At 43.0% G+C, this 24913-nt stretch overlaps 1 protein-coding gene across 6 annotated transcripts in view; it reads left to right on the top strand.

Moving 5' to 3' along the window:
• KCNH1 (potassium voltage-gated channel subfamily H member 1) overlaps nucleotides 1-24913 on the top strand; it is a 360906-nt gene that overhangs the window by 11111 nt on the left and 324882 nt on the right. For all 6 annotated transcript variants that reach the window (XM_035722493.1, XM_035722490.1, XM_035722489.1 and 3 more), the window contains exons 2-3: nucleotides 14683-14806; nucleotides 18136-18242. In XM_035722493.1, coding sequence (XP_035578386.1) covers nucleotides 14683-14806; nucleotides 18136-18242 — 231 coding nt within the window. The remainder of the gene's footprint in view (nucleotides 1-14682; nucleotides 14807-18135; nucleotides 18243-24913) is intronic.

Below are 24913 nucleotides of genomic sequence, written 5' to 3'. Positions count from 1 at the left end.
TCGTCTCCCAGAAACAGAGCTCATGCCTTTATTTGTTGTTGTGTATATGGCTTTCAGTTTCCAAGCCGTCCTTCCAGAAGGAGGAAATACACGGTTGTGATCCATTTGCCATTTTGAGGTGAAAACTGATACTTTCTGAAGACCGAGGAGGCCCTCAATTCTAGTCATTCTCCCTCTGTCAGATAGAGTAACACCTGAGGGGTGCCTGGGTGGCTTAGTTGGTTAAGCTCAGGTCATGATCCCAGGGTCCTGGGATTGAGTCCCACATTGGGCTCCCTCCTCTGCAGGGAGCCTGCTTCTCCCTCTGCCTGCCCCTCCCCCTGCTTGTGCTCTCTCTCTCTGTCAGATAAGTAAATAAAATCTTTAAAAAAAAAAAAATAAAATGACACTCGATACTTTTTCCGCCTAGCGAGCACGTCCAGGGTTGTGTTCCAGCCCAACTTTCAGAGAATGTGCCATTTTTCTCTGTTGTTCTTGACAATGACAGAACTAAAACAATTTAGTAATGACATTGTTGTCCTTTATTCAAGGGAAAAACAATCCATGGACTGGGGGAGTGCCATGCCTCACAGTCAGTGGAGGCTCTTCCAGAGGGATTTGGGGCCAAGAGCGGGTTTTATATGGCATTAGAAGAGGCAATGTGGAAACATGGCAGCAGGATGGTTAGAAGGTCAGGGGATTTCCTCACAAGACTAGCAGGTCTTGTTTTCTAGGTAAGGTAGGCCAGCTATAGCTGACTTGGACGATTGGGATCGGTGTATGTGAGGTATCCTTGACAGTGAGGCGTTTCCCATAAGTGTGGGCTGACTTAGGTTTAGATTTGTGACATGGGCTGGGCCATGGGGGCAGCCACCATTTTGTAGACCCCAGAGTATGAATTAGCTATCATTCTCTCCCCCAGCTTCCCAATCCCTACTTTCCAATTGTCTCTATGCCTTCTCTTTGAATTTTTTTTTTTCTCTTTCTCTATCTCCCTCTGGCTCTTAGTCTCTGGCTCTCTCAGTCTCTCCTGCTCGCTCTTCCAATGGGCCTACCTTCTCTGCTCACTCATTCTCTAGGTCTTGCTATAGGTATCTTGCTCTCGGGTGCCTATTCTCCAGCTCTGACTGAAGCCTCTCTTTCCATTGTAACTTACTGACTTAATCAAAGTGTATTTATGTAGGATATGAAAATTAGAGGCAAAGCAAGTGATTATTGAATCTCTTGGGAGTTCAGTTTGTAATGGGCCGGGATTGGGCCTTTGACAATTTAGAAGAGTGATTTTCATGGAATTTTATTGTTGAAAAGCACAATAGAACCAGAACATGACTGCTGCTGGTATTAAGAGTTTAGATGTTTATCGGGCTCCCTGCTCAGCAGGGAGTCTGCTTCTCCCTCTGACCCTCTTCCCTCTCGTGCTCTCTATCTCTCATTCTCTCTCTCTCAAATCAATAAATAAAATCTTTAAAAAAAAAGGTTCAGGCAAGTTGAATTATGGTTTTCTTGTCTTTGTCTAGTGCTATGTACATACTTCTTGTTCTCATCATTTATCTCAATGATGTTTTTTCTATTGTTTCAAAGAAAAGCAAAAGATAATTTTACTCAAACTTGCTTTTTGTAAGAGCACTGATATCCTTAGTAATCTGTAACAGTGAAAGTATCACAAAGATGTGTTCCCTTCTAAGAGAAATATCTCTAGTTCTTAGAAGCATATTGTGTAATGCATATTGCAGGCCTCTAAATAACCAGCGTGTACAGGAACAATACATTTGAGTGAACTGCTGATGGCCCAAACTGAGTCACTTGTTAAGTCATTGCTTCAGTTAGTCTCTTCTTTGTTATTCGTGGTAATGAGGATGAAAAGCAGTTTTCTAACAATTTCTTTTTAGAATAGCTCTGTGTTATGCTTTAGGGGCAAATGGTAGGTTTGAAATGATGTTGACCCGTCTCACTCACTGCAATGTGACTTAGCTCATGCCCCATTAGCTGGAGAAACTTTATGTGGTGTGGGGAGGGGACTCTTTCAAATTTTAAGAGAGTGTTTGTGTTATTCTACAAAGCAGAGGAAAACTGTGTGGGCTGAGGAAGGTTGAATTTGGGAAACCTTACATTTACTTGCTTGCGCTCTTACAGCTAAAGACCTTCAGGGGGTGAAAAGGCATCGGAGGGAGGCAGTAGAATCTATCTAATTTGCATCGAAGACCTGGAGACACAGGGAACTTTCAGATGAGAGCCAATGAATAAATCATGGCATGGGCAGCCAAGTTGAACCTACACATTTTCCTGAAAAATGTAACAGGGACTTGATCAGTTCAGAGAATATGAATTTGGAGGCAGGCGTGGTGCTTCAGAATGGGCCACTGGCTGACTGGAAGTCACACATTCTACGTGCAAAAGCTGTATGTATAGGGGCACCTGGGTGACTTAGTCGGTTAAGCATCCGACTTGATTTCAGCTTGGGTCATGATCTCAGGGTCGTGGGATCAAGCCCTGTGTCGGGCTCCATGCTCAGCACTGAGTCTGCTTGTCCCTCTTCCTCTGCTCCTCCTCCTGTGTTCTCTCTCTGTCTCTCAAATAAACAAACAAATAAATAAAATCTTAAAAAAATAGCTATATGTATAGTCGAGAGCTTATGTCTTACTTGGATTTTAATAGATTCCAAAGACACATCTGGGCATTTTCTGTATATATAAACTGACCTACCAACATGTGATTTCTGTCTACCGTAGACTTCCTTGACAACATGGTATCCTTTTACATGAATATGGCACATCCTATCATGTGTCCAAATCCAGATAGCTCCACTGAGCAAAAGCCCAGTACAGCATGATTCACCTGAAATGTATCACTTCCCACCGAGTTACATTTAGAAGGCGTTTCTGCTATTTTTAAAGTGACCTAGACTCTACAGAGTCCAGCATTTAGAGAAGTGATAGTTCAGGGTTATGACTGGTTACTCTACATGGGTGGGTACTTGCAGGTTGCAGAGGCATCATCTGATTTGTTCTTTGTTATGAATCCAGTTACTTAGAGAGTCAGATTTTATTGCTACCAGGAGCATAGAAAATTTGTAGTTCATCTCCACTGAGACCCAGAGAGCTGAAGTGATACACCCACGCAGCTCTTTAGGGACTACACTGCCACTAGGACCCAACTTGTCCCCATGTTTGTTCTTTCAGATGGTGCTCTGGGGACCCTAGGGATTGCTGGGGAAGGGTGGGTTAATAGGGTGTCTTTCACCCCTCCTTCTCCCATTAGTTTTCATTGTTGACTAGGTTCCTTGGTGCTTCTCCATAGAATCTCATGGCCTCTGTCTTACCAGATGCCCTCTGCTTGTAGAATGTCCATGTGGTGCCTCCAGTGGTGTAGCTCAGTGCTCGCCTGGCAGCTCAGGGCTCCCAAGAGTGCAGAAGCAGACCTTTCAGACCTTCAAACTTAGGCCTGGGATTGGCATAGCATCCATTCTACTGCAGTGTGTTGGTCAAAGCAAATTGCAGACCCACCCAGATTCAAGAGGTGGGAACTAAACCAGGGCATGAATGTGAGGAGGCATGGTTTATTGGGGACTACCAGTGTAATCTCAACTGTTGATAGTGATGCTTTGTACCAGCTCTCAGAGTCATGGGCCTGAGACATGTCAGGGGTTGGTCTCTAGTATATATATATATATATTTTTTTTTTTTTTTTTCAAAAAGAAGAAAATGAAAAGGACTTAACAAAGCACAAGGAGTGTTCTGGAGGGGATCGTATTACCTCTTCCTTTGTAGGTATTTTATGAAGACTTTCACCAGTGTGATTTGGCAGAGCCAGGGAGCAAGAAAGCAGATGACCTCTGAATACCCTGTGGGATCTTGGAGCTTTGATCCATGTTAATGTGTTGGAGCCTATTTAACTTTCATTCCTCCAGATTTTTATCCAAGTGAAGATTGCCTGAAGGAGCCACTTGAAAGTCAAAATATAGTATTAGCTTTATGGCAGTTAAACTAGATTGGAGAACATGCAATGCCACCTGTCTCCCTCCTCAAGCCTAGCTAGGCTTCTAGACCATGAGTCACTGACCTACTCCTAGAGGAAGAAGCTGGAGATGACAGAGCAGAGGGCTGGCAGAGCTGTTCCAGTGGGTTCTTTTCTTTTTCAAGTAGGCTTCACACCCAGCATGGAGCCCCATGCAGGGCTTAAATTCACAACCCTGAGATTAAGACTTGAGCTGAGGTCAAGCGTCGGATGCTTGACTGAGTCACCCAGGTTACCCCCCCCCCCCAAGCTGGGTTCTGAGACAGGTAGCTCGGGCCCTCTTTCCCCCTACCACACCAGGCACAGGCAAGTCTGAGAGGTCATTACACACAGTGGATTCTCCCTGCCTTTGAGATTCCTACTGATACCTTGATCAATCTACATAGGCAGGTATAAGTGAGGGGGGTGAAGAAAGGGGTCAAAGTATTCATTATAACACTTCTTTCTGGGGATAGGTAGATACCCCTTCCTCTCAGTGAAAGCCCCAGGTGTGGAAAGATAAGTGTTGCCTTCATAAAAGCTATTTATCAAAATAGAGCTTTATAGAGGTACTGTATTCTGCCAAACCTAGAGTCCTGGAGTGCTATCAAGGACTTTGAGGGAGCTGCAGAATTTGTGAGCTATGGTTCTGCTGATTCTGTTAAAGATTATTTTAGAGCATCATACAGCTAAGAGCTTTGGCTTTGGTGTTTGTGATGGTTAGTTTTATGTGTCAACTTGATTTGGTTAAAGAGTGTGGAGATATGTGGTCAGATATTATTCTGAGTGTTTCTGTGAGAGTGTTACATTTATTTTATTTATTTATTTTAAATATTCCACCAGTCTTTTTTTTTAAGATTTTATTTATTTATTTGTCAGAGAGAGAGAGAGAGAGAGAGAGAACAAGCAGAGGGAGGGGCAGGCAGAGGGCGAAGCAGGCTCCCGCTGAGCAGGGAGCCTCATGTGGGACTCGATCCCAGGACCCTGGGATCATGACCTGAGCCGAAGGCAGACGCTTAACTGACTGAGCCACCCAGGCGTCCCTGAGTGTAACATTTAAATCAGTAGACTGAGTAAAGCAGATGGATCTCCCTAATGTGGGTGGGCTTCATCTAATCAGTTGAAGGGCTGAATAGAACAAAAACCTGACTTTCCTCTGAATAAGAGGGAATTCCTTCTGCCTGACTACTTTTAAGGTGGGACATTGGTTTCTTCCTGCGTTTGGGTTTGAAATGAAACATTGGCTCTTCCTCGGTCTACACCATGAGCTCTCCTGGTTCTTAGGCCTTTAGATTTGAACTGGAACTACACCATTGGCTCTTTTGGGTCTCCAGCTTGACAGATCTTGGGATTTGTCATCCTTCATGATCACAGGAACTAATTCCTTATAATAAATCTCTCTTTCTTTCTCTGGATTCACACACACACACACACACACACACACACACACACGTACACACACACCTCTTATTAGTTCTGTTTCTGTGAACCCTGATACAGTGTTAGGCAGTCCCAGCTTTATTAGATGTATGGCCTAGGAAAAATTTTGTCAATTTATTAAGGCTTTTTGCAATATTTATAAAAATGGGTTAATACTACTGTCTACCTATCTCAGGTAGTAATGACCCAGTGACTATTAATGCATGCAGTCTTGCTGGTGATGATGCCCTTTTCACCAATGAAGAATGGCAGATTTCCTAACATTTCTCAGATCAAAATTTCCAAATCTCTTATATCCAGATCAAGCCAATTCTGCTGCAGTCTTAGGAGATTATGTTTTTTTGATGTTTTGTCCATGCAAAGGGATACTTTCCTAATTGAGTTTTGTTTGGCTTCAAAATAAGTTTTCACATATTCAGTTTGGAAAATAGTAAATAATCCCAGAGTCATTTATGTTTGGATGTGGAATGCATGTCTCTCTACTTGGCTAGAAAGTCCGTATCACTTCGCTAGAGCCCTCTTATTTGGCATTCTTAACCAGCAGGAGTACAGCCAACCACCTGGAGGAATTAAGACTTAGTTGAACAAAATTGCTGTCATGGAGTTCTTGCACCACAGTTTATGCAGCTTTTTCAGGAGATTCCCACTTTCTGAGTCTGTCTCTTTTTATGCAGACATACTTCTGGAGACATGGTAGCAAACCGACTCAGACCCACCTAGGTTCACTTCTTTATTTTATTTAACAAAGTTTATCTCCCTCAGAAGCTCCCACTCCACTGAACAGCAAAGGGAGACTCTGAACATCCCAGTTAGTAGTATCGCAGGCTCTTCCATTTTAATTATTCTTTTTTGGGTAACTCAGTTTCTTGTGTTGAGAATCCAATTCTGCCCAACCCATTGCTTCCCCCTCTGATAGTGTGTGGGGTGGAGGCAGGCACTTGCACCACCTCGGAGGCCTCAGATCCCCAGTGCAAGACCTTGTCTCCCCCCTGCCCCAGTTTCTTGGGTCTCTGGCAATGGCCTCTGTTTGGGTCACTAGATGAGTAGCTGAACTTATATTCTGTTCCTTGGATTGAACAGAACTTGATACCCTGCCTCAACCCAACACATACTCACTTGTGTGTGTGTATATGTGTGTAGTATGTGTATGTGTATGTATGTGTGCGCATGCATATGTGTGTGTTGTGTGTGTATGTGTGTGTGTATGTAACTCAGTCAGCCCCCAATGGCTGTGCAGCTCACCTCTGATATTTGCCTGAACCCCTAAGTCAGGCAGTTTGACACACAGTCTTTGGCTACAGGGTCACTTCACTCCACTGTGATAACCATCTGCTTATGCAACTTCAGCCCTAGTGGCGTAGTTAGGAGCTTCTGGATCCTTTCCAGAATCCATGGTTGCTGAAGGAGGGGCTCAGGAAGCTAACACAGCCAGGTTTGCTATGTAGTGGTGTGGTTGGGAGCTTCTGGATCCTTTCCAGAATCCATGGGAGCTGAGGGGGTACTCAGGAGGCTAATATGGCCAGGTTTGCTCTGCAGCTCTTTTAAGTGGCCAGTGTGGCATCCTTTCCCACCCCTGAAAGTCAGATGGGGATCTAGGCACAAAGTTTCCACTCCTCTCCTGTCCTCGTCTGTCACTATGTGGAAGCAGGACTGTTATAGAATAGGTCAGCGCACTAAGTTTTAAGAAGTGGGAGGTGATAATTTGCAAGTGAGGCAAGAGACCAAACATTAAAAATCTAGACAGGGGAATGCAAACATTTAGATGAGGAATAATTACTTCTTTGTACATCAATATTTCCTGAGGACATCATTGTAGATCACAAAGTAGAATCATAATGTATGGTGACAATAATGGCAATGTTGACTCACCAATTAAAGGTCTCATTATACTTAGTGTTTTTCTAGGAAGGCAAATTTAATGTGTTACAAAGATTTTCATAGAAATGGTCTGATTTTAGTACTTAATGGAATAAGAGGGAGACAATGTAACACGATGATTAAAAGCATGGGTTTTGAAGTCAGGTAGACCTAGATTCAAATCCTAACTCTAACCTGCTATGACTGACTGTGTCCTCAGAGGCTTAGTGTTCTTGTGAGTAAAATGATGAAATCCGTGACACTTCATTTAGTAAAGTAATACCACTTCGCAGAGATTGTTATGAAGATCAAAAAACCCTCCCCTTCTAGAAACATCGCCAAAGGCACGGGAAGCCAGGGCAAAAATGAACTATTGGGATTTCATCAAGATAAAAAGCTTTTGCACAGCAAAAGAAACAGTCCACAAAACCAAAAGACAACTGACAGAATGGGAGAGAATATTTGCAAATGACATATCAGATAAAGGGCTAGTATCCAAAATCTATAAAGAACTTATCAAACTCAACACCCAAAGAACAAATAATCCAATCAAGAAATGGGCAGAAGACATGAACAGACATTTTTCCAAAGAAGACATCCAAATGGCCAACAGACACATGAAAAAGTGCTCCACATAGCTCGGCATCAGGGAAATCCAAATCAAAACCTCCATGAGATACCACCTCACACCCGTCAGAATGGCTAAAATTAACAAGTCAGTTGTTGGCGGGGATGTGGAGAAAGGGGAACCCTCCTACACTGTTGGTGGGAATGCAAGCTGGTGCAACCACTCTGGAACACAGTATGGAGGTTCCTCAAACAGTTGAAATTAGAGCTACCATTCGATCCAGCAATTGCACTACTGGGTATTTACCCCAAAGATACAAATGTAGGGACCCGAAGGGGTACGTGCACCCCAATGTTTATAGCAGCAATGTCCACAATAGCCAAACTGTGGGAAGAGCCAAGATGTCCATCGACAGATGAATGGATAAAGGAGAAGTGGTATATATACACAATGGAATATTATGCAGCCATCAAAAGGAATGAGATCTTGCCATTTGCAACAACGTGGATGGAACTGGAGGGTGTTATGCTGAGTGAAATAAGTCAATCAGAGAAAGACATGTATCATATGACCTCACTGATATGAGGAATTCTTAATCTCAGGAAACAAACTGAGTGTTACTGGAGTGGTTGGGGGTGGGAGGGATGGGGTGGCTGGGTGATAGACATTGGGGAGGGTATGTGCTACGGTGAGCGCTGTGAATTGTGCAAGACTGTTGAATCACAGATCTGTACTTCTGAAACAATGCAACATATTTTAAGAAAAAAGAAAAAGAAGAAGTTAGCAGGAGGGGAAGAATGAAGGGGAGTAAGTCAGAGCGGGAGACGAACCATGAGAGATGATGGACTCTGAAAAACAAACTGAGGGTTCTAGAGGGGAGGAGGGTAGGGGGATGGGTTAGCCTGGTGATGGGTATTAAAGAGGGCACATTCTGCATGGAGCACTGGGTGTTATGAACAAACAATGAATCATGGAACACTACATCAAAAACTAATGATGTAATATATGGTGATTAACATAACAATAAAAAAATTAAAAAAAAACCCTCCCCTTAATATATGATAAAGTCTTAGTACAGAGCCAGCACAGAGTAAATATTTTTTTTAAAGATTTTATTTATTTATTTGAGAGAGAGAGAGAATGAGAGATAGAGAGCACGAGAGGGAAGAGGGTCGGAGGGAGAAGCAGACTCCCCGCTGAGCAGGGAGCCCGATGTGGGACTCGATCCCAGGACTCCAGGATCATGACCTGAGCCGAAGGCAGTTGCTTAACCAACTGAGCCACCCAGGCGCCCGCACAGAGTAAATATTGATAAATGGTATGCATTCTTATTAAGATCTGGAATATTGCTTATGTGGAATTGCTTAGTTCTTTTCTTTTATATATATATATTTTTAAAGATTTTATTTATTTACTTGACAGAGAGACACACAGTGGGAGAGCGAACACAAGCAGGGGGAGTGGGAGAGGGAGAAGCAGGCTTCCCACTGAGCAGGGAGCCTGATGCAGGGCTCGATCCCAGGACCCTGGGATCATGACCTGAGCCGAAGGCAGAACCTTAACCACTGAGCCACCTGGGTGCCCCAAGAATCGCTTAGTTTCTGATGATATATGTAGTGTTATGGTATTTGTATGGGTAACCCACAATTTATAAACAGATTGTATTTTGGAAGATACTTTGCAGGTCAGTTATTTGTAGCTTAGGAATTGAAGAGAATCTAGAATATGCCCCCTTCCCAGCCAACCATAATAGGATACACACATGTGTGCAAGGGATGGGGCAGGGGAAGGGGGAAGAATTTCCTTCCTGTTGGGGGCAAATGGCTTTGTGACTGGGACTAGAATTCTTTCCTCCCTTCACTCCACATCCTTGGATATCACATAGTGGCAAGGGAATCTTGCTCCCTGGCAACTATAACTTCTTGCTTGGGTTAACACTGAGAGGTAACTATTTTTGAAATTTAAATTCTGGAATGAGACTTGCTTTTTCCCAGATAAGACTGTAATCTGCACAGCAGCGACAACGGGAATGCTTGAGGAAGGGTGAGCACCTTCAAAGGATGACCAGAATATGTTTATGGGAAACTGCAGTGATAGCTGGAGCTTGAAATGCATCCTGTTCTCATTTTTTAACAAAAAACATTTAATCAATAAGTTAATTTTTTCTGATTAAATTCATTAAAAATTAAGAATATACTTATTTTTATCAAAGTAATATATGTTCTTGGTTAAAAAAAAATCAAACTGAAGAGCTTATAAAGAAAAACAACCATCCTGTGCCTTGTCCCTTTGCCCATCCTGCTCATCAGAGGTCACATGTTCTAATTTTAGCTGTTTCTTCTTATAGTTTCTTCCATGTCTCTAAATAATATGCAGTACAACTATTTCTAGATTTATCAATTTTAGCTATTAGCTGTTGACTTCTGCTAAGTTAGCTGAGTTTTTATCTCACTTTATTAACTTTCAACCCCTTTCTCCTAATGTAATTATATTACTCCCTTATTGGTTATCTTTGCAGCTTTAAAATATTTAAACCTTTCTTTTTTATTATATCAGCTCTAGACACCATCCCATGATTGTTCTCACTTTCCTCTCTAAACTTATCATCTGTATTTTTATGGTGTTGAAATTGATAAGATTATATTCAGATACTTATAGTTAAATATTTCATGCTTTTCTGTATGTTGGCTTTAACAATTGGAAATTAATAAGGTGTTTACACTGTTGTGACAGTGATGAGACATGGTGTGATTTGGTTTCCCTTCTTGTACAGCTTTTGATTTGATTCTTCTACTTTCTTTTCCTGCCCACCCCCCACCCCCAAATTAGGTACTTATATTGACTTATTTTTTTAAGATTTTATTTATTTATTAGAGAGAATGAGAGAGTGAGAGCACGAGCCAGGGGGGAGGGGCAGCGGGAGCGGGAGAAGCAGGCTCCTGGCTGAGCAGGGAGCCAGATCCTGGGCTCCATCCCAAGGGCCCTGGGATCATGACCTGAGCCCAAGGCAGATGCTTAACTGACTGGAGCCACCCAGGTGCCCCCTATATTAACTTTTTATGTTGTTTCAGATGATCAGGAATATCATCAGGTACTGACCTCCTTTATCCCTAGATAACTCTCTTCTGGAACTTCTGTTCTCTGAACCATTATGTGCTGAATGCTTTCTGTTAGCTTCCTTCCCACTTTCTATATTTGGAGCCACTTTACCCCCCTGGTTCTCATGTTATCTTCTTTCCTTATTCCTCACTTTGCTGATAAACATCCCCAAGTAAGTTCCCAAGAAAGAATATGTGGGAAGAGTGCCTGGCTGGCTCAGTCGTTTAAGCATCTGACTCTTGATTTCGGCTCAGGTCATGATATCAGGGTCCTGGGATTGAGCCCTGTGTCGGGCTTTGTGCTCAGTGGGGAGTCTGCTTGAGGAGTCTCTCTCCCCCGTCCCCCTCCTGCCAGTCATGTGCTCTCTAAAATAAACAAATAAAGCTTAAAAAAAAAGAATATGTGAGAAATAACTTTCCTAGGTATTTGCACATCTGAGTATCTTTATTCTACCCTCACATTTGATTGTTTTAGTTTTTAAAAAATGTCTCTGGCTTTTTCTCAAGTTGTTCTTTCTCTTGTTCCTGTTAGGATGCATGTTGTTCTCTTGGATTGATGCTCTATGTCTTATTTTAAGAAATATTTCTGTCTTGGGTGCCTGGGTGGCTCAGATGGTTAAGCGTCTGCCTTCGGCTCAGGTTGTGGTCCCAGGGTCCTGGGATCGAGTCCCACATCGGGCTCCCCTGGGGAGCCTGCTTCTCCCTCTGCCTCTCTCTCTCTCTCTCTCTCCCTCTGTCCCTCATGAATAAATAAATAAAATCTTTAAAAAAAAAGAAATATTTTTGTCTCTGCACTACTCTCTATGAGACTTTACCTTCTAATATATGCTGAATTTTTAATTACTCACTTTTAATTTACAGGGGGTCTTAATTGTTCTCGCTCTCTCTCTCTTTTTCATAGCATCCTGTTCTAGTTTATGGTTGTAATAACTCTTGAATCTCTCTGAGGATACTAATTGGGAATTTTTTTAAAGTTATTTTTTTGTTTCCTATATTATTTCTGCTTCTTCCATTGTCATTTTTCCCGTTCTTTTTTACTCTTAATTTTTGTGTGGGTTTTTACCTTTTTAATTCATTTACTTTTATTTCAAAGGTGCCTAGTATAGGAGAGAAAATAAACACATGGAATCAAATCATTATCTATAACTGGCTATTATTCCCTCTTAGCACATAACGTTAGTGGGGCATTAGTCATGAGAGAGCTCACTCAGTTTTTTCCAACTATTTGAGGTCTTTGAGGGAAATTACTTATACTTTTAGGAGTCAACAAGAAAGTTAAACTTATTGGACTTCATATACATTTAAGAGTGATTTAGTGAATTTGTTTGTTTCTTTTTTTTTTTTTTTAAAGAGAGTGAGCGCCACGTGTGTGTGTGGGAGGGTGCGGAGGGAGAGAGAGGGAGAGAGAGAGAATCTTAAGCAGGCTCCATGCTGAACCCCACACAGGGCTCGATCTCACCACCCTGAGATCATGACCTGAGCGGAAGTCAAGAGTCACATGCTTAACTGACTGAGCCACCCAGCCGCCTCTGATTTAGTGATTTTTGTACTTCTTTTAGGGCTTAGTTGTTCTGTTCAAGAATAACTCAGGAAGAGAAGACCAACATGAAGGGTTATCCCCCCCTTTTTAAATAACATCTTTATTGAGATATAATTCACATACCATAAATTTCATACTTTTTAAATGGACAGTTGTTTAGTGTATTTACAGAGTTACGTATCCATCACCACTATCACATTCCAGAACATTTTCATCACCCCAAAAAAGAAACTCCATACCCATTGGCAGTCACTCCATCTTCCCACCCCTCTCCTCCAGCTCCTGGCAACGATGAATCTACTTTCTGTGTTCTATGGATTTGCTGCTTCTTGGACATTTCACATAAATGGAACCAAAAATAGGTGACTTTTTGTGTCTGGCCTCTTTCACTTAGCATAATATTTTTAAGGTTCATCCATGTTGCAATATCTATCAGTATTTTGTTTCTTTTTATTGCCAAATAGATACCATGTTTTGTCTATCTGTTCCTCAGTTTATGGATATTTTGGATTGTTTCCACGTTTTGGCTATTATGAATACTGTTGCTATGAACATTCATGTACAGGTTTTTGTGTAGACATATGTTGCCATTTCTCTTGAGCACGTATTTAGGAATAGAATTGCTGAGTCATATGGTAACTTTATGCCTAACTTTTGAAGAACTGCCAAACTGTCAAATTGAACGCACCATTTTACATTCCCATCAGTGGTGCACAGGGGTTCCAATCTCTCCACATCCTCGTCAACACTTGCTGTTGTCTTTTTTATTATAGCCATCCTAGTGGCATACCTGAAGGATTATCCTGTCTCTACAGAACTGTCAAAGATCTTTGACAGTCAAGCCCATCTCAGTCTGGTCTTCAGGCTCGTCTCCTGCCAATCTTCCTGGCTGCCCTTTGTCTGTCTATGCCAGTCTTTGTGTGTTCCATGCTGCCAGACCTTTGCTCATGCTGGTCCTCAGCCTGGAATGTTCCCTTCCTCCCACAACCTCTTGAGTTTACCAGAGGCAGGCAATATATGTTCATTTCTCTAAATATTGTTATTGTATCATATGTGGTAGTTACATGTTAGGCATTCAAAATATTTGAATGAGTCTTACTCATCCTTCCGGATTAGAGCAAGTTCAAATGTGACCCCTCTGAGACATAGCCCTTTACCTCCCTCAGAGTTAATCATTTTATTACTGGTTTCTTTAGTTAGTTGTGCACATGTCTTTTTGTCCTGATAAGTTCCTGGAATGCATGGACCACATCTCATCAGGCTGGATATCTCTAGGGTCTCGTAATGTGCTTGGTACTCAGGAAGTATTCATGATTATATGGACGAGATGGAGGGAAAGACTGGTTGTAGATTTTCAGTAAAAGTATATTTATAAAATTAACAGGTGTATAGATTAACTTCCTGGAAGTTGTGTTTTATGTCCCTTTTAAATAGATGAAAGCATTTTTAAGAATAGATTATCGTATTTAGTTATTTCTCCTCCCTTTGGTTCCTCTACTCCTCCCCACATAGATAAGGAGGGATGGTTACCCATACTGTGAGTAAATTGTAGATGCTGTGCTAGAACAAAATTAACCTCCCAATTAAATGAGGACATTCATATGTTACTACTATTTCCCTTTGCACGGTATGCATATATAAACAAAACCCCCTCCCGTTTACAACAAAAGAAGGGTTGTGTGCATGTTCTTTTTTTTCTTTTCTGGGGGAAGGGTTAAGTATTCTGTGGAAAGGAGAGAGCCAAGCTAAAATAATGCTGATATTTAAGTTCTGGGTGTTATTTGCCTAAGATGCTAGATGGAGCCCAGGAGAAATTCCTTTTGCGTTCTCTGTTGCTCCAGAGTACCCGTGGACTTTCATTGAGATGAGTTAGGACTTGAACATGTCTCATGGGAATCACTGGATTTCTGCAGGATTCATTGGTTGGTTGGTTAAATATGTTCCTTTGCTAACTTCCTCTTGGAGGACAATAACCTTAGCATTCGAATTCAGAATATTCAGCTCTAAAGGACTGTTCTTTTGTATTCCTCACAGGGCCATTTTCCTGTTCAAGAGACTGTTTTAGAGGGAAGCCAAGAGACCTGGATTGGTTGACATTATTTATGTCCTCATTGAATCTCAACTAATGTCTTGCCTCCTGTGCCCTTTTCTTTTCTTTTCTCCTCCTCCTCCTCCTTCTTCTTCTTCTTCTTTTTTTTTTTTAACAGATACTAATTTTGTGTTGGGGAATGCCCAGATAGTGGACTGGCCTATCGTGTACAGCAATGACGGATTTTGCAAGCTGTCTGGCTATCACAGGGCGGAAGTGATGCAAAAAAGCAGTACCTGCAGGTATTTATGGTCGGGGTGGTTCTGTGGAACAGTGTATCGTGGTACCTTCTGGAAAAACAAAACGGCTTACTCAGTGTGGGGATTGCCTTTCTCTCACTTCGTGTTTCTTCAGGAACATTTATGGTAATGTCATCTCTTGTTCACGCACTATAACCAGGGAATCAAAGAAGGCTTCAAACACGGTCTCTGCAAACTGACTGGACTTTTAAGTCGCTGAGATGGGGGCACCTAGCGAAACTCTGGAAAGTCGTTTTATCTAGAAAATAGGGACTCAGAAGTTTATGAGGTGTTAGACAAAGTGATATGAAAGTTAGATGATTCTATAAAACGGAATGAAAATGAAATAAAATTTTAGGTGATTAAATTAATTTTTGAGACTATGTGACTGAGAAGAATCCCTACGATGTTGGTGCCAAGGGCCTTGTTTATAGGGCTTTTGCCAGAAAAAGAGAAGAGAACTGAGATTTGATTGCCTTCTAATTCATGCTGTCACATCTCTGGTGGCTCACTCAAGGGCAGAGGCAAATGGTGCTAACAGTGCACACAGCCTGGGCATTTGACAGGGTTCCTCACCAAGCAGTACCTTTGGGCCAGGGCACTAGAAATGCTCTTTTAAAGCATCTACAAGGTGTGGAGCCGAGCAGAGCCTGTGCCCGGCCCCGCCAGATGCCCCGCTGTGGTGCCGTGGTAAGGTCTTGGTTCAGCACAGCCCTCGGCTGCTCTCAGTCCTTCTCACTCCTTCTTTGGAGTCTTCTGTCTTCACTGGTGTTTGCATGAAATGGAATCATTTTCCCAGACCTGCCAAATCAAGAAATAAAGTCGTCTCTGAAGGGTGGAAGAACCTGACACAGGCATCGTCTTCGGTTTCCAGAAGTTGCACTTGGATGGTCTTAAATCAGCCATGTGACTAGTTCTGGTGAAAAGTATTAAGTGCTTCGAAAATACCATTTTCTTAAATTTTAGGTGTTTGGGGCTGAGAAATGGGAAATTTAAGATTCCCCTTCTTCCCTCAAAGGTGTAGAAATTGTGACTCTTAAGTCCTGCAATAGAATTCTCTTATATTTGTGGTGTGCTGTGATCCTCGTTAGCGTCTGTCTCTGTATCTGCCTCTATGACGATATTTGCATATATATAATCAAAACAAATCAGGAGAGTTAGCCTCACTTTCTGGTGTGACCTGAGCAACCTTTCCTTCCCTTTCTTGCTTCTTATTGGCTCTAACCAGACCCTTGAAGAAGATCAGATAAGATAACTTGCAAATTTAGCCACCTTTTCTTTCATGCACAGTTGTAGGAAACTTATTTAATTCCCTGAAGGTGTCCCTTTCCTAAAGATAAAGTAAACCTGCCTTCGTGCTGGCTACATTCCTAATAACTCAGAAACCTCTTGTGCTTATTTCTTGCATCGCAGGTATCTGAAATCTAATATCCAGGTTAAGGAAACTTACAGCTATCAGTAAATTACAGTTTGAGGAAGTACATAACATAAGACTAATGAAAGCTGCGTGTAATTATGGCCCCTCACTTCTTTCAAGTCTCCATTTTACAGGGATTTGTTTCACCTTGTGAAGGAAATGGCCAGCCTGTATAACCATCGTGTCACTTAAATGGAGGCCACTTATCCAGCAAATTAACTCAGAAAGAGAAAGTGGGAGGAAGCTAAAAAGGCAACTGGCTAAATAAGATGGTCACAGAGCTTACGTTTTTGCCTCCTAGAAGTCCTCTTGTTCTCAGGCAGGGCCAATTTAGTCTTGATCCAGCCATCTTAACTCAACACGCTCAGTTATCCGTTTTCCTGATTTATAGATGAAAAGCGGAGTGCTCCACGAGAGAAGCACAAGGGCAACCATAGATAATCATGTGTCTCAGAGAACTGAGAAGGGACATAGTAACAGAAGTGACACAGAACTCATAAAGTCAACAGCGAGGGCACTTTTCCTTACAGAGTGCGGGCATCCGCAAGCCTGCAGTAAGCTCAAGGCTGGTCCAGTATCAAGCCAAGCAAGGCCTTGGAGCTGGTGGTAGCCTCTGAGGTTCTTTGTGGCTCTGCAGTTCTAGGACTCTGTGATTCAAGTCATCACGAGAAAGATTGCATTCAGTATGCACAGTTTTGGAAGATGGGGATTGTATTGTTTAGGAATGCACATCCCTGCTTCCACCTTACCCGAGACTTGGGGGCTGAGTGTTGGTGTCCTTCTTGTTCTGGTCGCATGAAGGCCACAGGTGGACAGGGGAAATGCTCGCTGGGTCCATGGGGAGCCTTTGTCCGAGGACTGGCTTTTCCTGCCCCATTGAGAGATGGCTTTTCTCCTCTCCCATGTTGTCAGTGTCCTGTGCTGTGGTTTACTCCACCTAGCTGGGGATATATCTTATGCCCAGATGGACAAACCATATTCACAATGGGGCCCAGGAAAATGGACAGTCCTAGCAGTTTTCCTGCCTCTGCTGAGAACCAGAATTAGTAGGAAGTTCTATCTGGAGGTTTTCTCTCATTTTCTTTCATGCTACTTATTTCCCCCCTTAGTCTACTTTTCTCCCAATGTGAGCAGTAGGGAGGTGTATGGGTAAGAATTGTAGGATTTTATCATTTCAGTTTTTTAAACCCAGTGGTTTTTTGGGGGATGGGGTAGGGTGGGTAGGAAGCAGAGTTGCACACACAGTGGCTGAATCTTCTGTTTCTTTCCTTAGCTCTGCCTTAACGTTTAGAACATCAGATTGCACCCTTTGGTGCAGTTCTTTGGTTGATGAATTTTTGTGATTTTTCCTACTCTTTTGTTTATTTGGTTGGGAATTAGAAGAGGAAAGAATCTGTGGTCCAGATTTACTCTGCCATCTTTCCTGGGAAATTTCCCAGAGTTGTCCTTCTAAAATGCAAATCTGATTATGGAACTCTTTTGCTTAAAACCTTCCAGTGTCTCTCCCCCCACTGCTTTCAAGAGAAGGTTTAAATTACTTCACATGGCTTACCATGCCGTGTGTTCCTTCATGATCTGGTCTGTGCTTACCTTTACCTCTGGGAAGCCTTCGCTGACCACGCAGGGCTCTGTGCCTGAATTCTGTGTTCTGGAACTCTGTATGTGTTGGTCACACTGTTTTCTGAGCCACTCTTTTCTGTGTGTCTCCCCTTATTATACTGTTGATTTTGATGGGAGGTGGTGATAGAGTACTGGTGAATTAGTAAGTCTTTTTTGAGTGAATGTTTTCATTGTGTGTGTTTGTGTGTGTTCATTCCACATAGCACGGTGCTAGGTATAGGAGAGATGTTTAACATATGCTGGCACAATACCCAATATTTATTAAACTAACGTGAGCTTTTTGGTTGATTTGCAGTTTTATGTATGGGGAGCTGACCGATAAAGACACAATTGAAAAGGTGCGGCAAACATTTGAGAACTATGAGATGAATTCCTTTGAAATTTTGATGTACAAGAAGAACAGTGAGTATTCAGACCGTTGCGAACCATACCTTTATGTGCTTGGAATAGTAAAAGAGGTCCTCTTCCTCTGATGTCTTGGATCTTCTTTTCCCGCATTAGCTAAATGTGGTCACGTGAGGCTATTGTGTACGTTGGGATAAATGGTGTGGATTGCTGAGTTACGCTGTTCCTTACGGAACACGTGAACTTGTCACCAACCAATTAAGACTTTTTTTTTCTTTTTTAAAGATTTTATTTATTTATTTGAGAGAGAGAGAGAGATAGCACAAGTCGGGGGCAGAGGGAGAGGAACAAGCAGTCTCTCCGCTGAGCAAGGAGCCTGATGCAGGCCTCCATCCCAGGACCCCGGGATCATGACCTGAGCTGAAGGCAGATTCTTAACCGACTGAGCCACCCAGGCGCCCCAAATGAAGATTTCCTGATATCCGGGCACCTGGCTGGCCCAGTCGGTAGAGCATGTGACTCTTGATCTTGAGGTTGTAAGTTTGAGCCTGACGTTGGGTGTAGAGATTACTTAAAAATAAAATCTTAAAAAAAAACAAAACAACTTCTTCATCTCTTTTTCTACCAAGGTAAAGTTTTTCCTATTGGTTTACTTATGATGAGCTGCTAGCTGAAGATACTTATAGACTTTTTTTTTTAAGATTTTATTTATTTATTTGACACAGAGAGAGACAGCGAGAGAGGGAACACAAGCAGGAGGAGTGGGAGAGGGAAAAGCAGGCTTCCCGCGGAGCAGGGAGCCCGATGTGGGGCTCGATCGCCGGACCCTGGGATCATGACCTGAGCCGAAGGCAGATGCTTAACGACTGAGCCACCCAGGCGCCCCATGATACTTATAGACTTTAAGCCTTCTTGGGGGAAAGGAAGACCATGGGACAGTGACTTTGGCCAGATCATCTTTGAATCTGTCCTCCACAGTACCTAGCACAGCAGGTAACACCAGTAGATGCCCTGTTAGGGGAAGGGGATTAAGAGTACACCTGTCTTGATGAGCACTGAGTAAGGTATAGAATTGTTGAGTCACTCGTTGTACACCTGAAACTAATATAACCTTGTATGTTTACTACACTGGAATTAAAAAAAAAGAGTTTCTGAATAAAATTTTCTTCTCCTGATGACCTTAGTTTTCTGTCAGAGACGGTATTAATAATTCAGAGTGGACTGTGCATTTGTATTTGTTTTGGCTACAGTTACTTCCACTAAGCATGTTAATGAGGGATTTTGGTCAATAGCCATACACAGGTATAAAACTCGCTTCTCTCCTGAGGTTTCCCATCGAATGGAGGTGAGCTATGTTGGAAGTATGGGACAGTGGGGTGTATGGCCATAGTGAGGGCTGCAGAGATGTCCAGTAGTGCTGTGTTTTTGGTTTTAAAAAATGATTTTGGGGCGCCTGGGTGGCTCAGTCTTTCAGCGTCCCCCTGCATGTGTTCCTGCTCTCTCTCTCTGTCAAATAAATAAATAAAATCTTAAAAAACAAAAGAAGCAAAAACCATTTTGTCTGTAAAGCATTCTGTTCTTTATATGTAGGATTGGATGGTAGGTCATAGGTTCAATAGCACATTTCCAGAGTGTCCCAGATGGCCCATGAGGCTTCGTGTTTATCTTGGTGGCATTCAGAGTGATACATTTTGCTCTGGAAAGCAAAGGGCACATGTTTTATCTGGAAGGAGCTGGGTCTTCAGTCTGGAGTGTTGGGGCAGGCAGTTGAGAGCACCCTTTGCTTGGTGCCGTGTGCTGAAGCTGATCTGAGAGACTGGCTCGGGACATCAGCTAATCCAAGAGGGTTGGTCCTGTGGCTTTCATACTAGCGTGGAGCCTTGCTCCGTCTCCCTCCTTCAGCCAGTAGGTTGAGTTCCTACCCCACTATTTGGCAGGAGAGGAACAGGGTGAAAGACTGTAAATGGCTCTGTGCTTGTCCTCCACCATGGGGAGCACAACCCAGAGCACCAGCTCTTACCAGGAGCACACTGGCCTTTTCATGGGGAGGAGATGCTATGTCCATGGGCCCTGAGCTAATGGAGTAAGTTCAAGGTTTTCCACGCTGGGAGTTTTGCGTACTGAACAGTGTGGGTTTCCCCTTGACACAGCATACTAATTGGGTAGGTGTATCACAAAAATAATGCTTTGCATTTGTATTTTGCTTCAGAGTTTTCAAGCTTCATTAGACTGTGCATTTAACTTGCTGAAATTATATGTGTTTGGCACACAAGGGAGAGAAGGGGAAACTTAATTTAAATTGAGTCAGTGATCTCACTTGCCATTCCCTTTAGGGAGCATGTACCCCGGAGGAAGTGTGTGATGGAGGAGGTGAAGCCACCGTTCCCTCAGCTGCCTCCGGGGCTGAAGGCCTTGTATTATGAGCGTCTCGTTGCACTGAAGATGCCTTCTTATAGCTGAAGTTCTGTACTTGAGGTAGACAGGGCCCACACATGTAAGCCAATTGGTTCAACTAATGTCCCGCCAAAGAATGAACATCTCTTCCCTGCTTTGAGGTTGCAGTAGGCGTATTGGGAGATGCATGCCAGTCTCCAGGGGGGCATGACAGCCTAGGCATGGGGCTCTACTTCCAGGGTGGTGGTAAAGAATTTTTAAGAGTAATTGTGGTCATATGTGATTTTTACCTTACCCTTTGGCTTGAGAAAATAAACTCTGTCGAAGATAGGACTCCACTCTATTTTAAAATGTTGATTCTCTAAGCCCCGTGAAGTTGGCATGGCTGATGTTATTTATGCCCATTGTATAAGAAGTTCAATTCCTTACTCAAGGTCATGCAGAGCCAGGACCTAGTTTCCAGTGTCCTGGCCATTCTTCCAAGACTGTGGGTACAAGGCAGGGCCAGCATATATGGTTGTGGAGGTTATTCCCTGCATAGATGGCAACTGGAAACCAACTCATGGTTTGCTTGCTGAATCCTCCATGCACCGTACCTAGCATTACATCTGTGTTGAGGGAGGAGCTTCTCTTTCTAATTTACACAAAGATGTCTAGAAGGCTAGTGGGAGTTCCATACAAGGCTAAGTCTGCTCGGAAAACAAGAAGCATGAAATTGATGCAGATAGTGTTGGTTTCTTCTTAGGAACCTGTTCACTGCCTCCAAACTCCTCCAAATCCCATCCTTTCCTAAGGAATTTAGAAACTTTAAATTATTTATTAAGCCTGGGAATTTTTACATTTATACTGAATTCTGTGCTTTTTTTTTTTTAAAGATTTTATTTATTTATTTGAGTGCGAGAGCACATGTGGGGGAGAAGGACAGAGGCAGAGGGAGAAGCAGACTCCCCCCTGAGCAGGGAGCCCATGCAGGGGCTCGATCCCAGGACCCCGAGATCATGACCTGAGCCAAAGGCAGATGCTTAACCAACTGAGCCACCCAGGCACCTCTATGCTTTTTTTTTTTTTAACTGCTTTTTATTGACTACTCTATGTCAGACACAGGCTTACGCTAGGGATGTAGTTAGGAAAATAGACACAGCCTCTGCCCCTACAGCAGGGGTGAGGCAGCATCCGCCCCACAGTACCTAGCTGTAAATGTTTTGTTGGAGACACCATTTGGAGAGGGTCACTGAGCCCTAACTTAGGAGGTCAGAGAAGGGGCAGACAGGAAATCTTTTTTTTTTTTTTTAAAGATTTTATTTATTTATTTGACAGAGACACAGCGAGAGAGGGAACACAAGCAGGGGGAGTGGGAGAAGGAGAAGCAAGCTTACCGCCGAGCAGGGAGCCTGATGTGGGGCTCGATCCCAGGACCCTGGGACCATGACCTGAGCCCAAGGCAGACCCAGGCGCCCCCAGACAGGAGATTTATGCAGAAACTGAAGATGGTGGGAGTTAGGCCGAGGGAAGGGCAAAGAGTAGCCCAGGCTGATGAAATGCACTGAAGTTTCAAGAGACCCAAAGCAGGACTTCTCAGACTTTGACATGCATAGGAGATCACCTGCAAATTGCAATACTCATTCTCTTCAGTAGGTCTGGGGAAGGGTCCGAGCTTCTGCCCCCAGGTGAGCAGCACCGCAGGTGCACGTATCACATTGAGTAGCAAGGACAGAAAGCAGCTATAGTGAAAACTGACTTCGTGTCTACAGGGTGTGTCTCCTTCACGGCCGGATCCCTTGCACCCAGCACACCTGACACATAGCAAATTCTCCCCCCAAACTCATGGAGTAATTACATAAATATGTAAATCGATAAGGGGTGACCATTGAGGCTGGAGAGATTAGGAAGGGCCAGTAATGCAGCCACATTAAAGAGTTTAGAATTTGTCTTAACATTGTTTGGGGGCCCCCTGGATGACTCAGTCCGTTGAGCGTCTGCCTTCGGCTCAGGTCATGACCTCAGGGTCCTGGGATCAAGCCCTGCATCAGGCTCCCTGCTCAGTGGGGAGTCTGCTTGTCCTTCTCTCGCCCCCTCCACCTCTCCCCTGCTCATGCTCTCTCTGGCTCTCTCGTAAAATAAACAAACAAAATCTTAAAAAAGAAAAAAAGGAGCAGTGTTCGGGAAAGAGGGTGGGGGTGAGGGGTGTTAAGTATATAATCAGATTTACATTTTAGAAAGATGACTCCAGTAGAGTGAGGAGATGGAACAAGGCCTAGGAGACTGGAGGTCAGGGGCCCACTTAGGAATGACCTGGTGACAACATAAGGTTGCGGCCTGCTGGGGGGAAGGGGGCGGAGGCAGTTGAGAAGGAGAGATGTCCAGGGATGTCTCCTCCAGGACCGGGAGGACTGAGTGTGGGGACTTTGTCAGTGGTGCCTACTGACTGGCTCTCCCCTCAGTCTGCCGAGCCCCAGGCAGTGCCCACGAAGCAGGAAGCATCATGTTTCCCGTCAGGAGCTGCTTGTCTGGACTGAAGGAAAACATGCCAAGTATCTAGCACAGAGCCCGGCGTCGCACAGGTGCTCGGTGAATGTTTGTTGAGTGACTTTGGAAGGAACTTGGCAGTTACCAAGAAACAGATGAGTGCAAGAGAAGCGTGTGGTTCAGAGCGAGAGCCTCAGGGCTGAAGTGGGAGTGGCGTGGGGCCCAACTGGCCGGTGATGCCCCTGAGGAGCAGACTGCACAGACGTGGGCGGGAGGAGGGAGGGAGGAGGCAGAGTTTGCTGCTACTTTCAAAACATCTAGTTCGATAGACTGAAACGTTCAGCATTTTGAAGCTGTATAGAGTCCCATGGGGCAAAGGCACTCCTGTTGAGATTTTAAAATGTGAAATGTCATCATCTAAAAGAATTTTTATTTTTTTCTCAGATTTCTAAATTGGATCATTTTTACTACGGAGAATACATGAACATGGGAAGGAAAACAGTCACCCCAAAGACTCAGAGCAGTTTTACTAGGCTATAAACTTTTTGGTTTCCTTTTAGGTTTTGTCTTGCACATGTTACATAATTGAGATTTTGATGTGTATGCAACTTGAAGTCGTACATATATTTAATCTTTTATCATAAAAATATCCTCCTCATTAAAATTCCCCATAACTATAATTTAGAAATAATTCATTAGTACTTCCTCCACTGTTGGATATTTATGAGGGGAGTATCTTCATGTAAAGATATTTATTGGCATTCTGAAATATTTCCTAGAAGTTGAGAATTACCATGTCAGAGAACGTGAACTGAGGTTCCTGAGATGTTTTGCCAGTGTTTCAGAATTGAACCCATTCCCAAGTTCACTTGCAGGTTTCTAGCATCTGACTGATTGCACTGCATGAGCACTGAACAGTAGAACTTTCAAATGATCAAATTACCTCCAATTAAACTTTTTTTGTTGTTTAATGAGTATTCTTAATGCTAGTGAGACTGAAGTACTTTTTCCTATTTACTATCCATTTAAAATTATCCTTTTTATGTTAATTGTTCAGATTCTTTGCTCATATCTTCTATTTAATTCTGGTGATTTTCTTAATGATTTTTTTTAATAAACCTTAATATATTGGCTTTTCCCCTCTCCCATTCTTTAGTAGTATTTGCAAGGACAACTTTATAGAAAGAGTCTTCTCTTGATAAGAATTAATGTTTGTCCCAGTTTTGGGGTGTTGGGAGTAATTAGCAGAAGGCTTCCTGGTGTGCTTTGGAATGAGTGTGTGGTATGCTATTATGTATCTTGAAGGAGGGATGATTTGAAAGGTTTCTTTCTATCGGCCAGTCTGATGAATAAACCTGGGCATTTTAGTAGTGCTATGTGTTTCCTATCATTTCTTAACTCATTCTCAGTAGGTTAGATAATTTTCATACATCAGTAACAGTCATCATTATTGGACTCATTCAGTAAATATTTAGGTGGTCATTCTTGTGCTAGTCAGTTAGTTTTTCCATTTTTCAAACAAGAAAATCATGAAGTATCAGCTCTGAGTGAAAGCAGGACACTCTCTGGGTAACACTCCACGACATGTGACTGACTCCACAATTTGTGTCATGGCGTCCAAACCTCCTGTTTGGGACCTCTGGATCAGCTTCTACATCAAAGAAGCTCAGGAAAAGCCTTCTTCTGCAGTTGTGCCAAGCCAGCAAGGAAAAGCTGCCAGCCAAATACTTACTAATTACCTACCGTAGGCCTATGAGTTTGAGCCAAAGAGATCCAGATATAAGAATCTGACTCTGCCTTTGAGGAGGTTACAGTCTAGTTGTGGAGACGAATCTAATAGGAAAACCAACATATTTTGCCCATTTTCC

Source organism: Zalophus californianus, chromosome 10 (assembly GCF_009762305.2).
Source record: "Zalophus californianus isolate mZalCal1 chromosome 10, mZalCal1.pri.v2, whole genome shotgun sequence".
Lineage (NCBI taxonomy): Eukaryota > Metazoa > Chordata > Mammalia > Carnivora > Otariidae > Zalophus > Zalophus californianus.
Note: the sequence above shows the minus strand (reverse complement) of the source record. Positions and strands in the feature narration are given on the sequence as shown.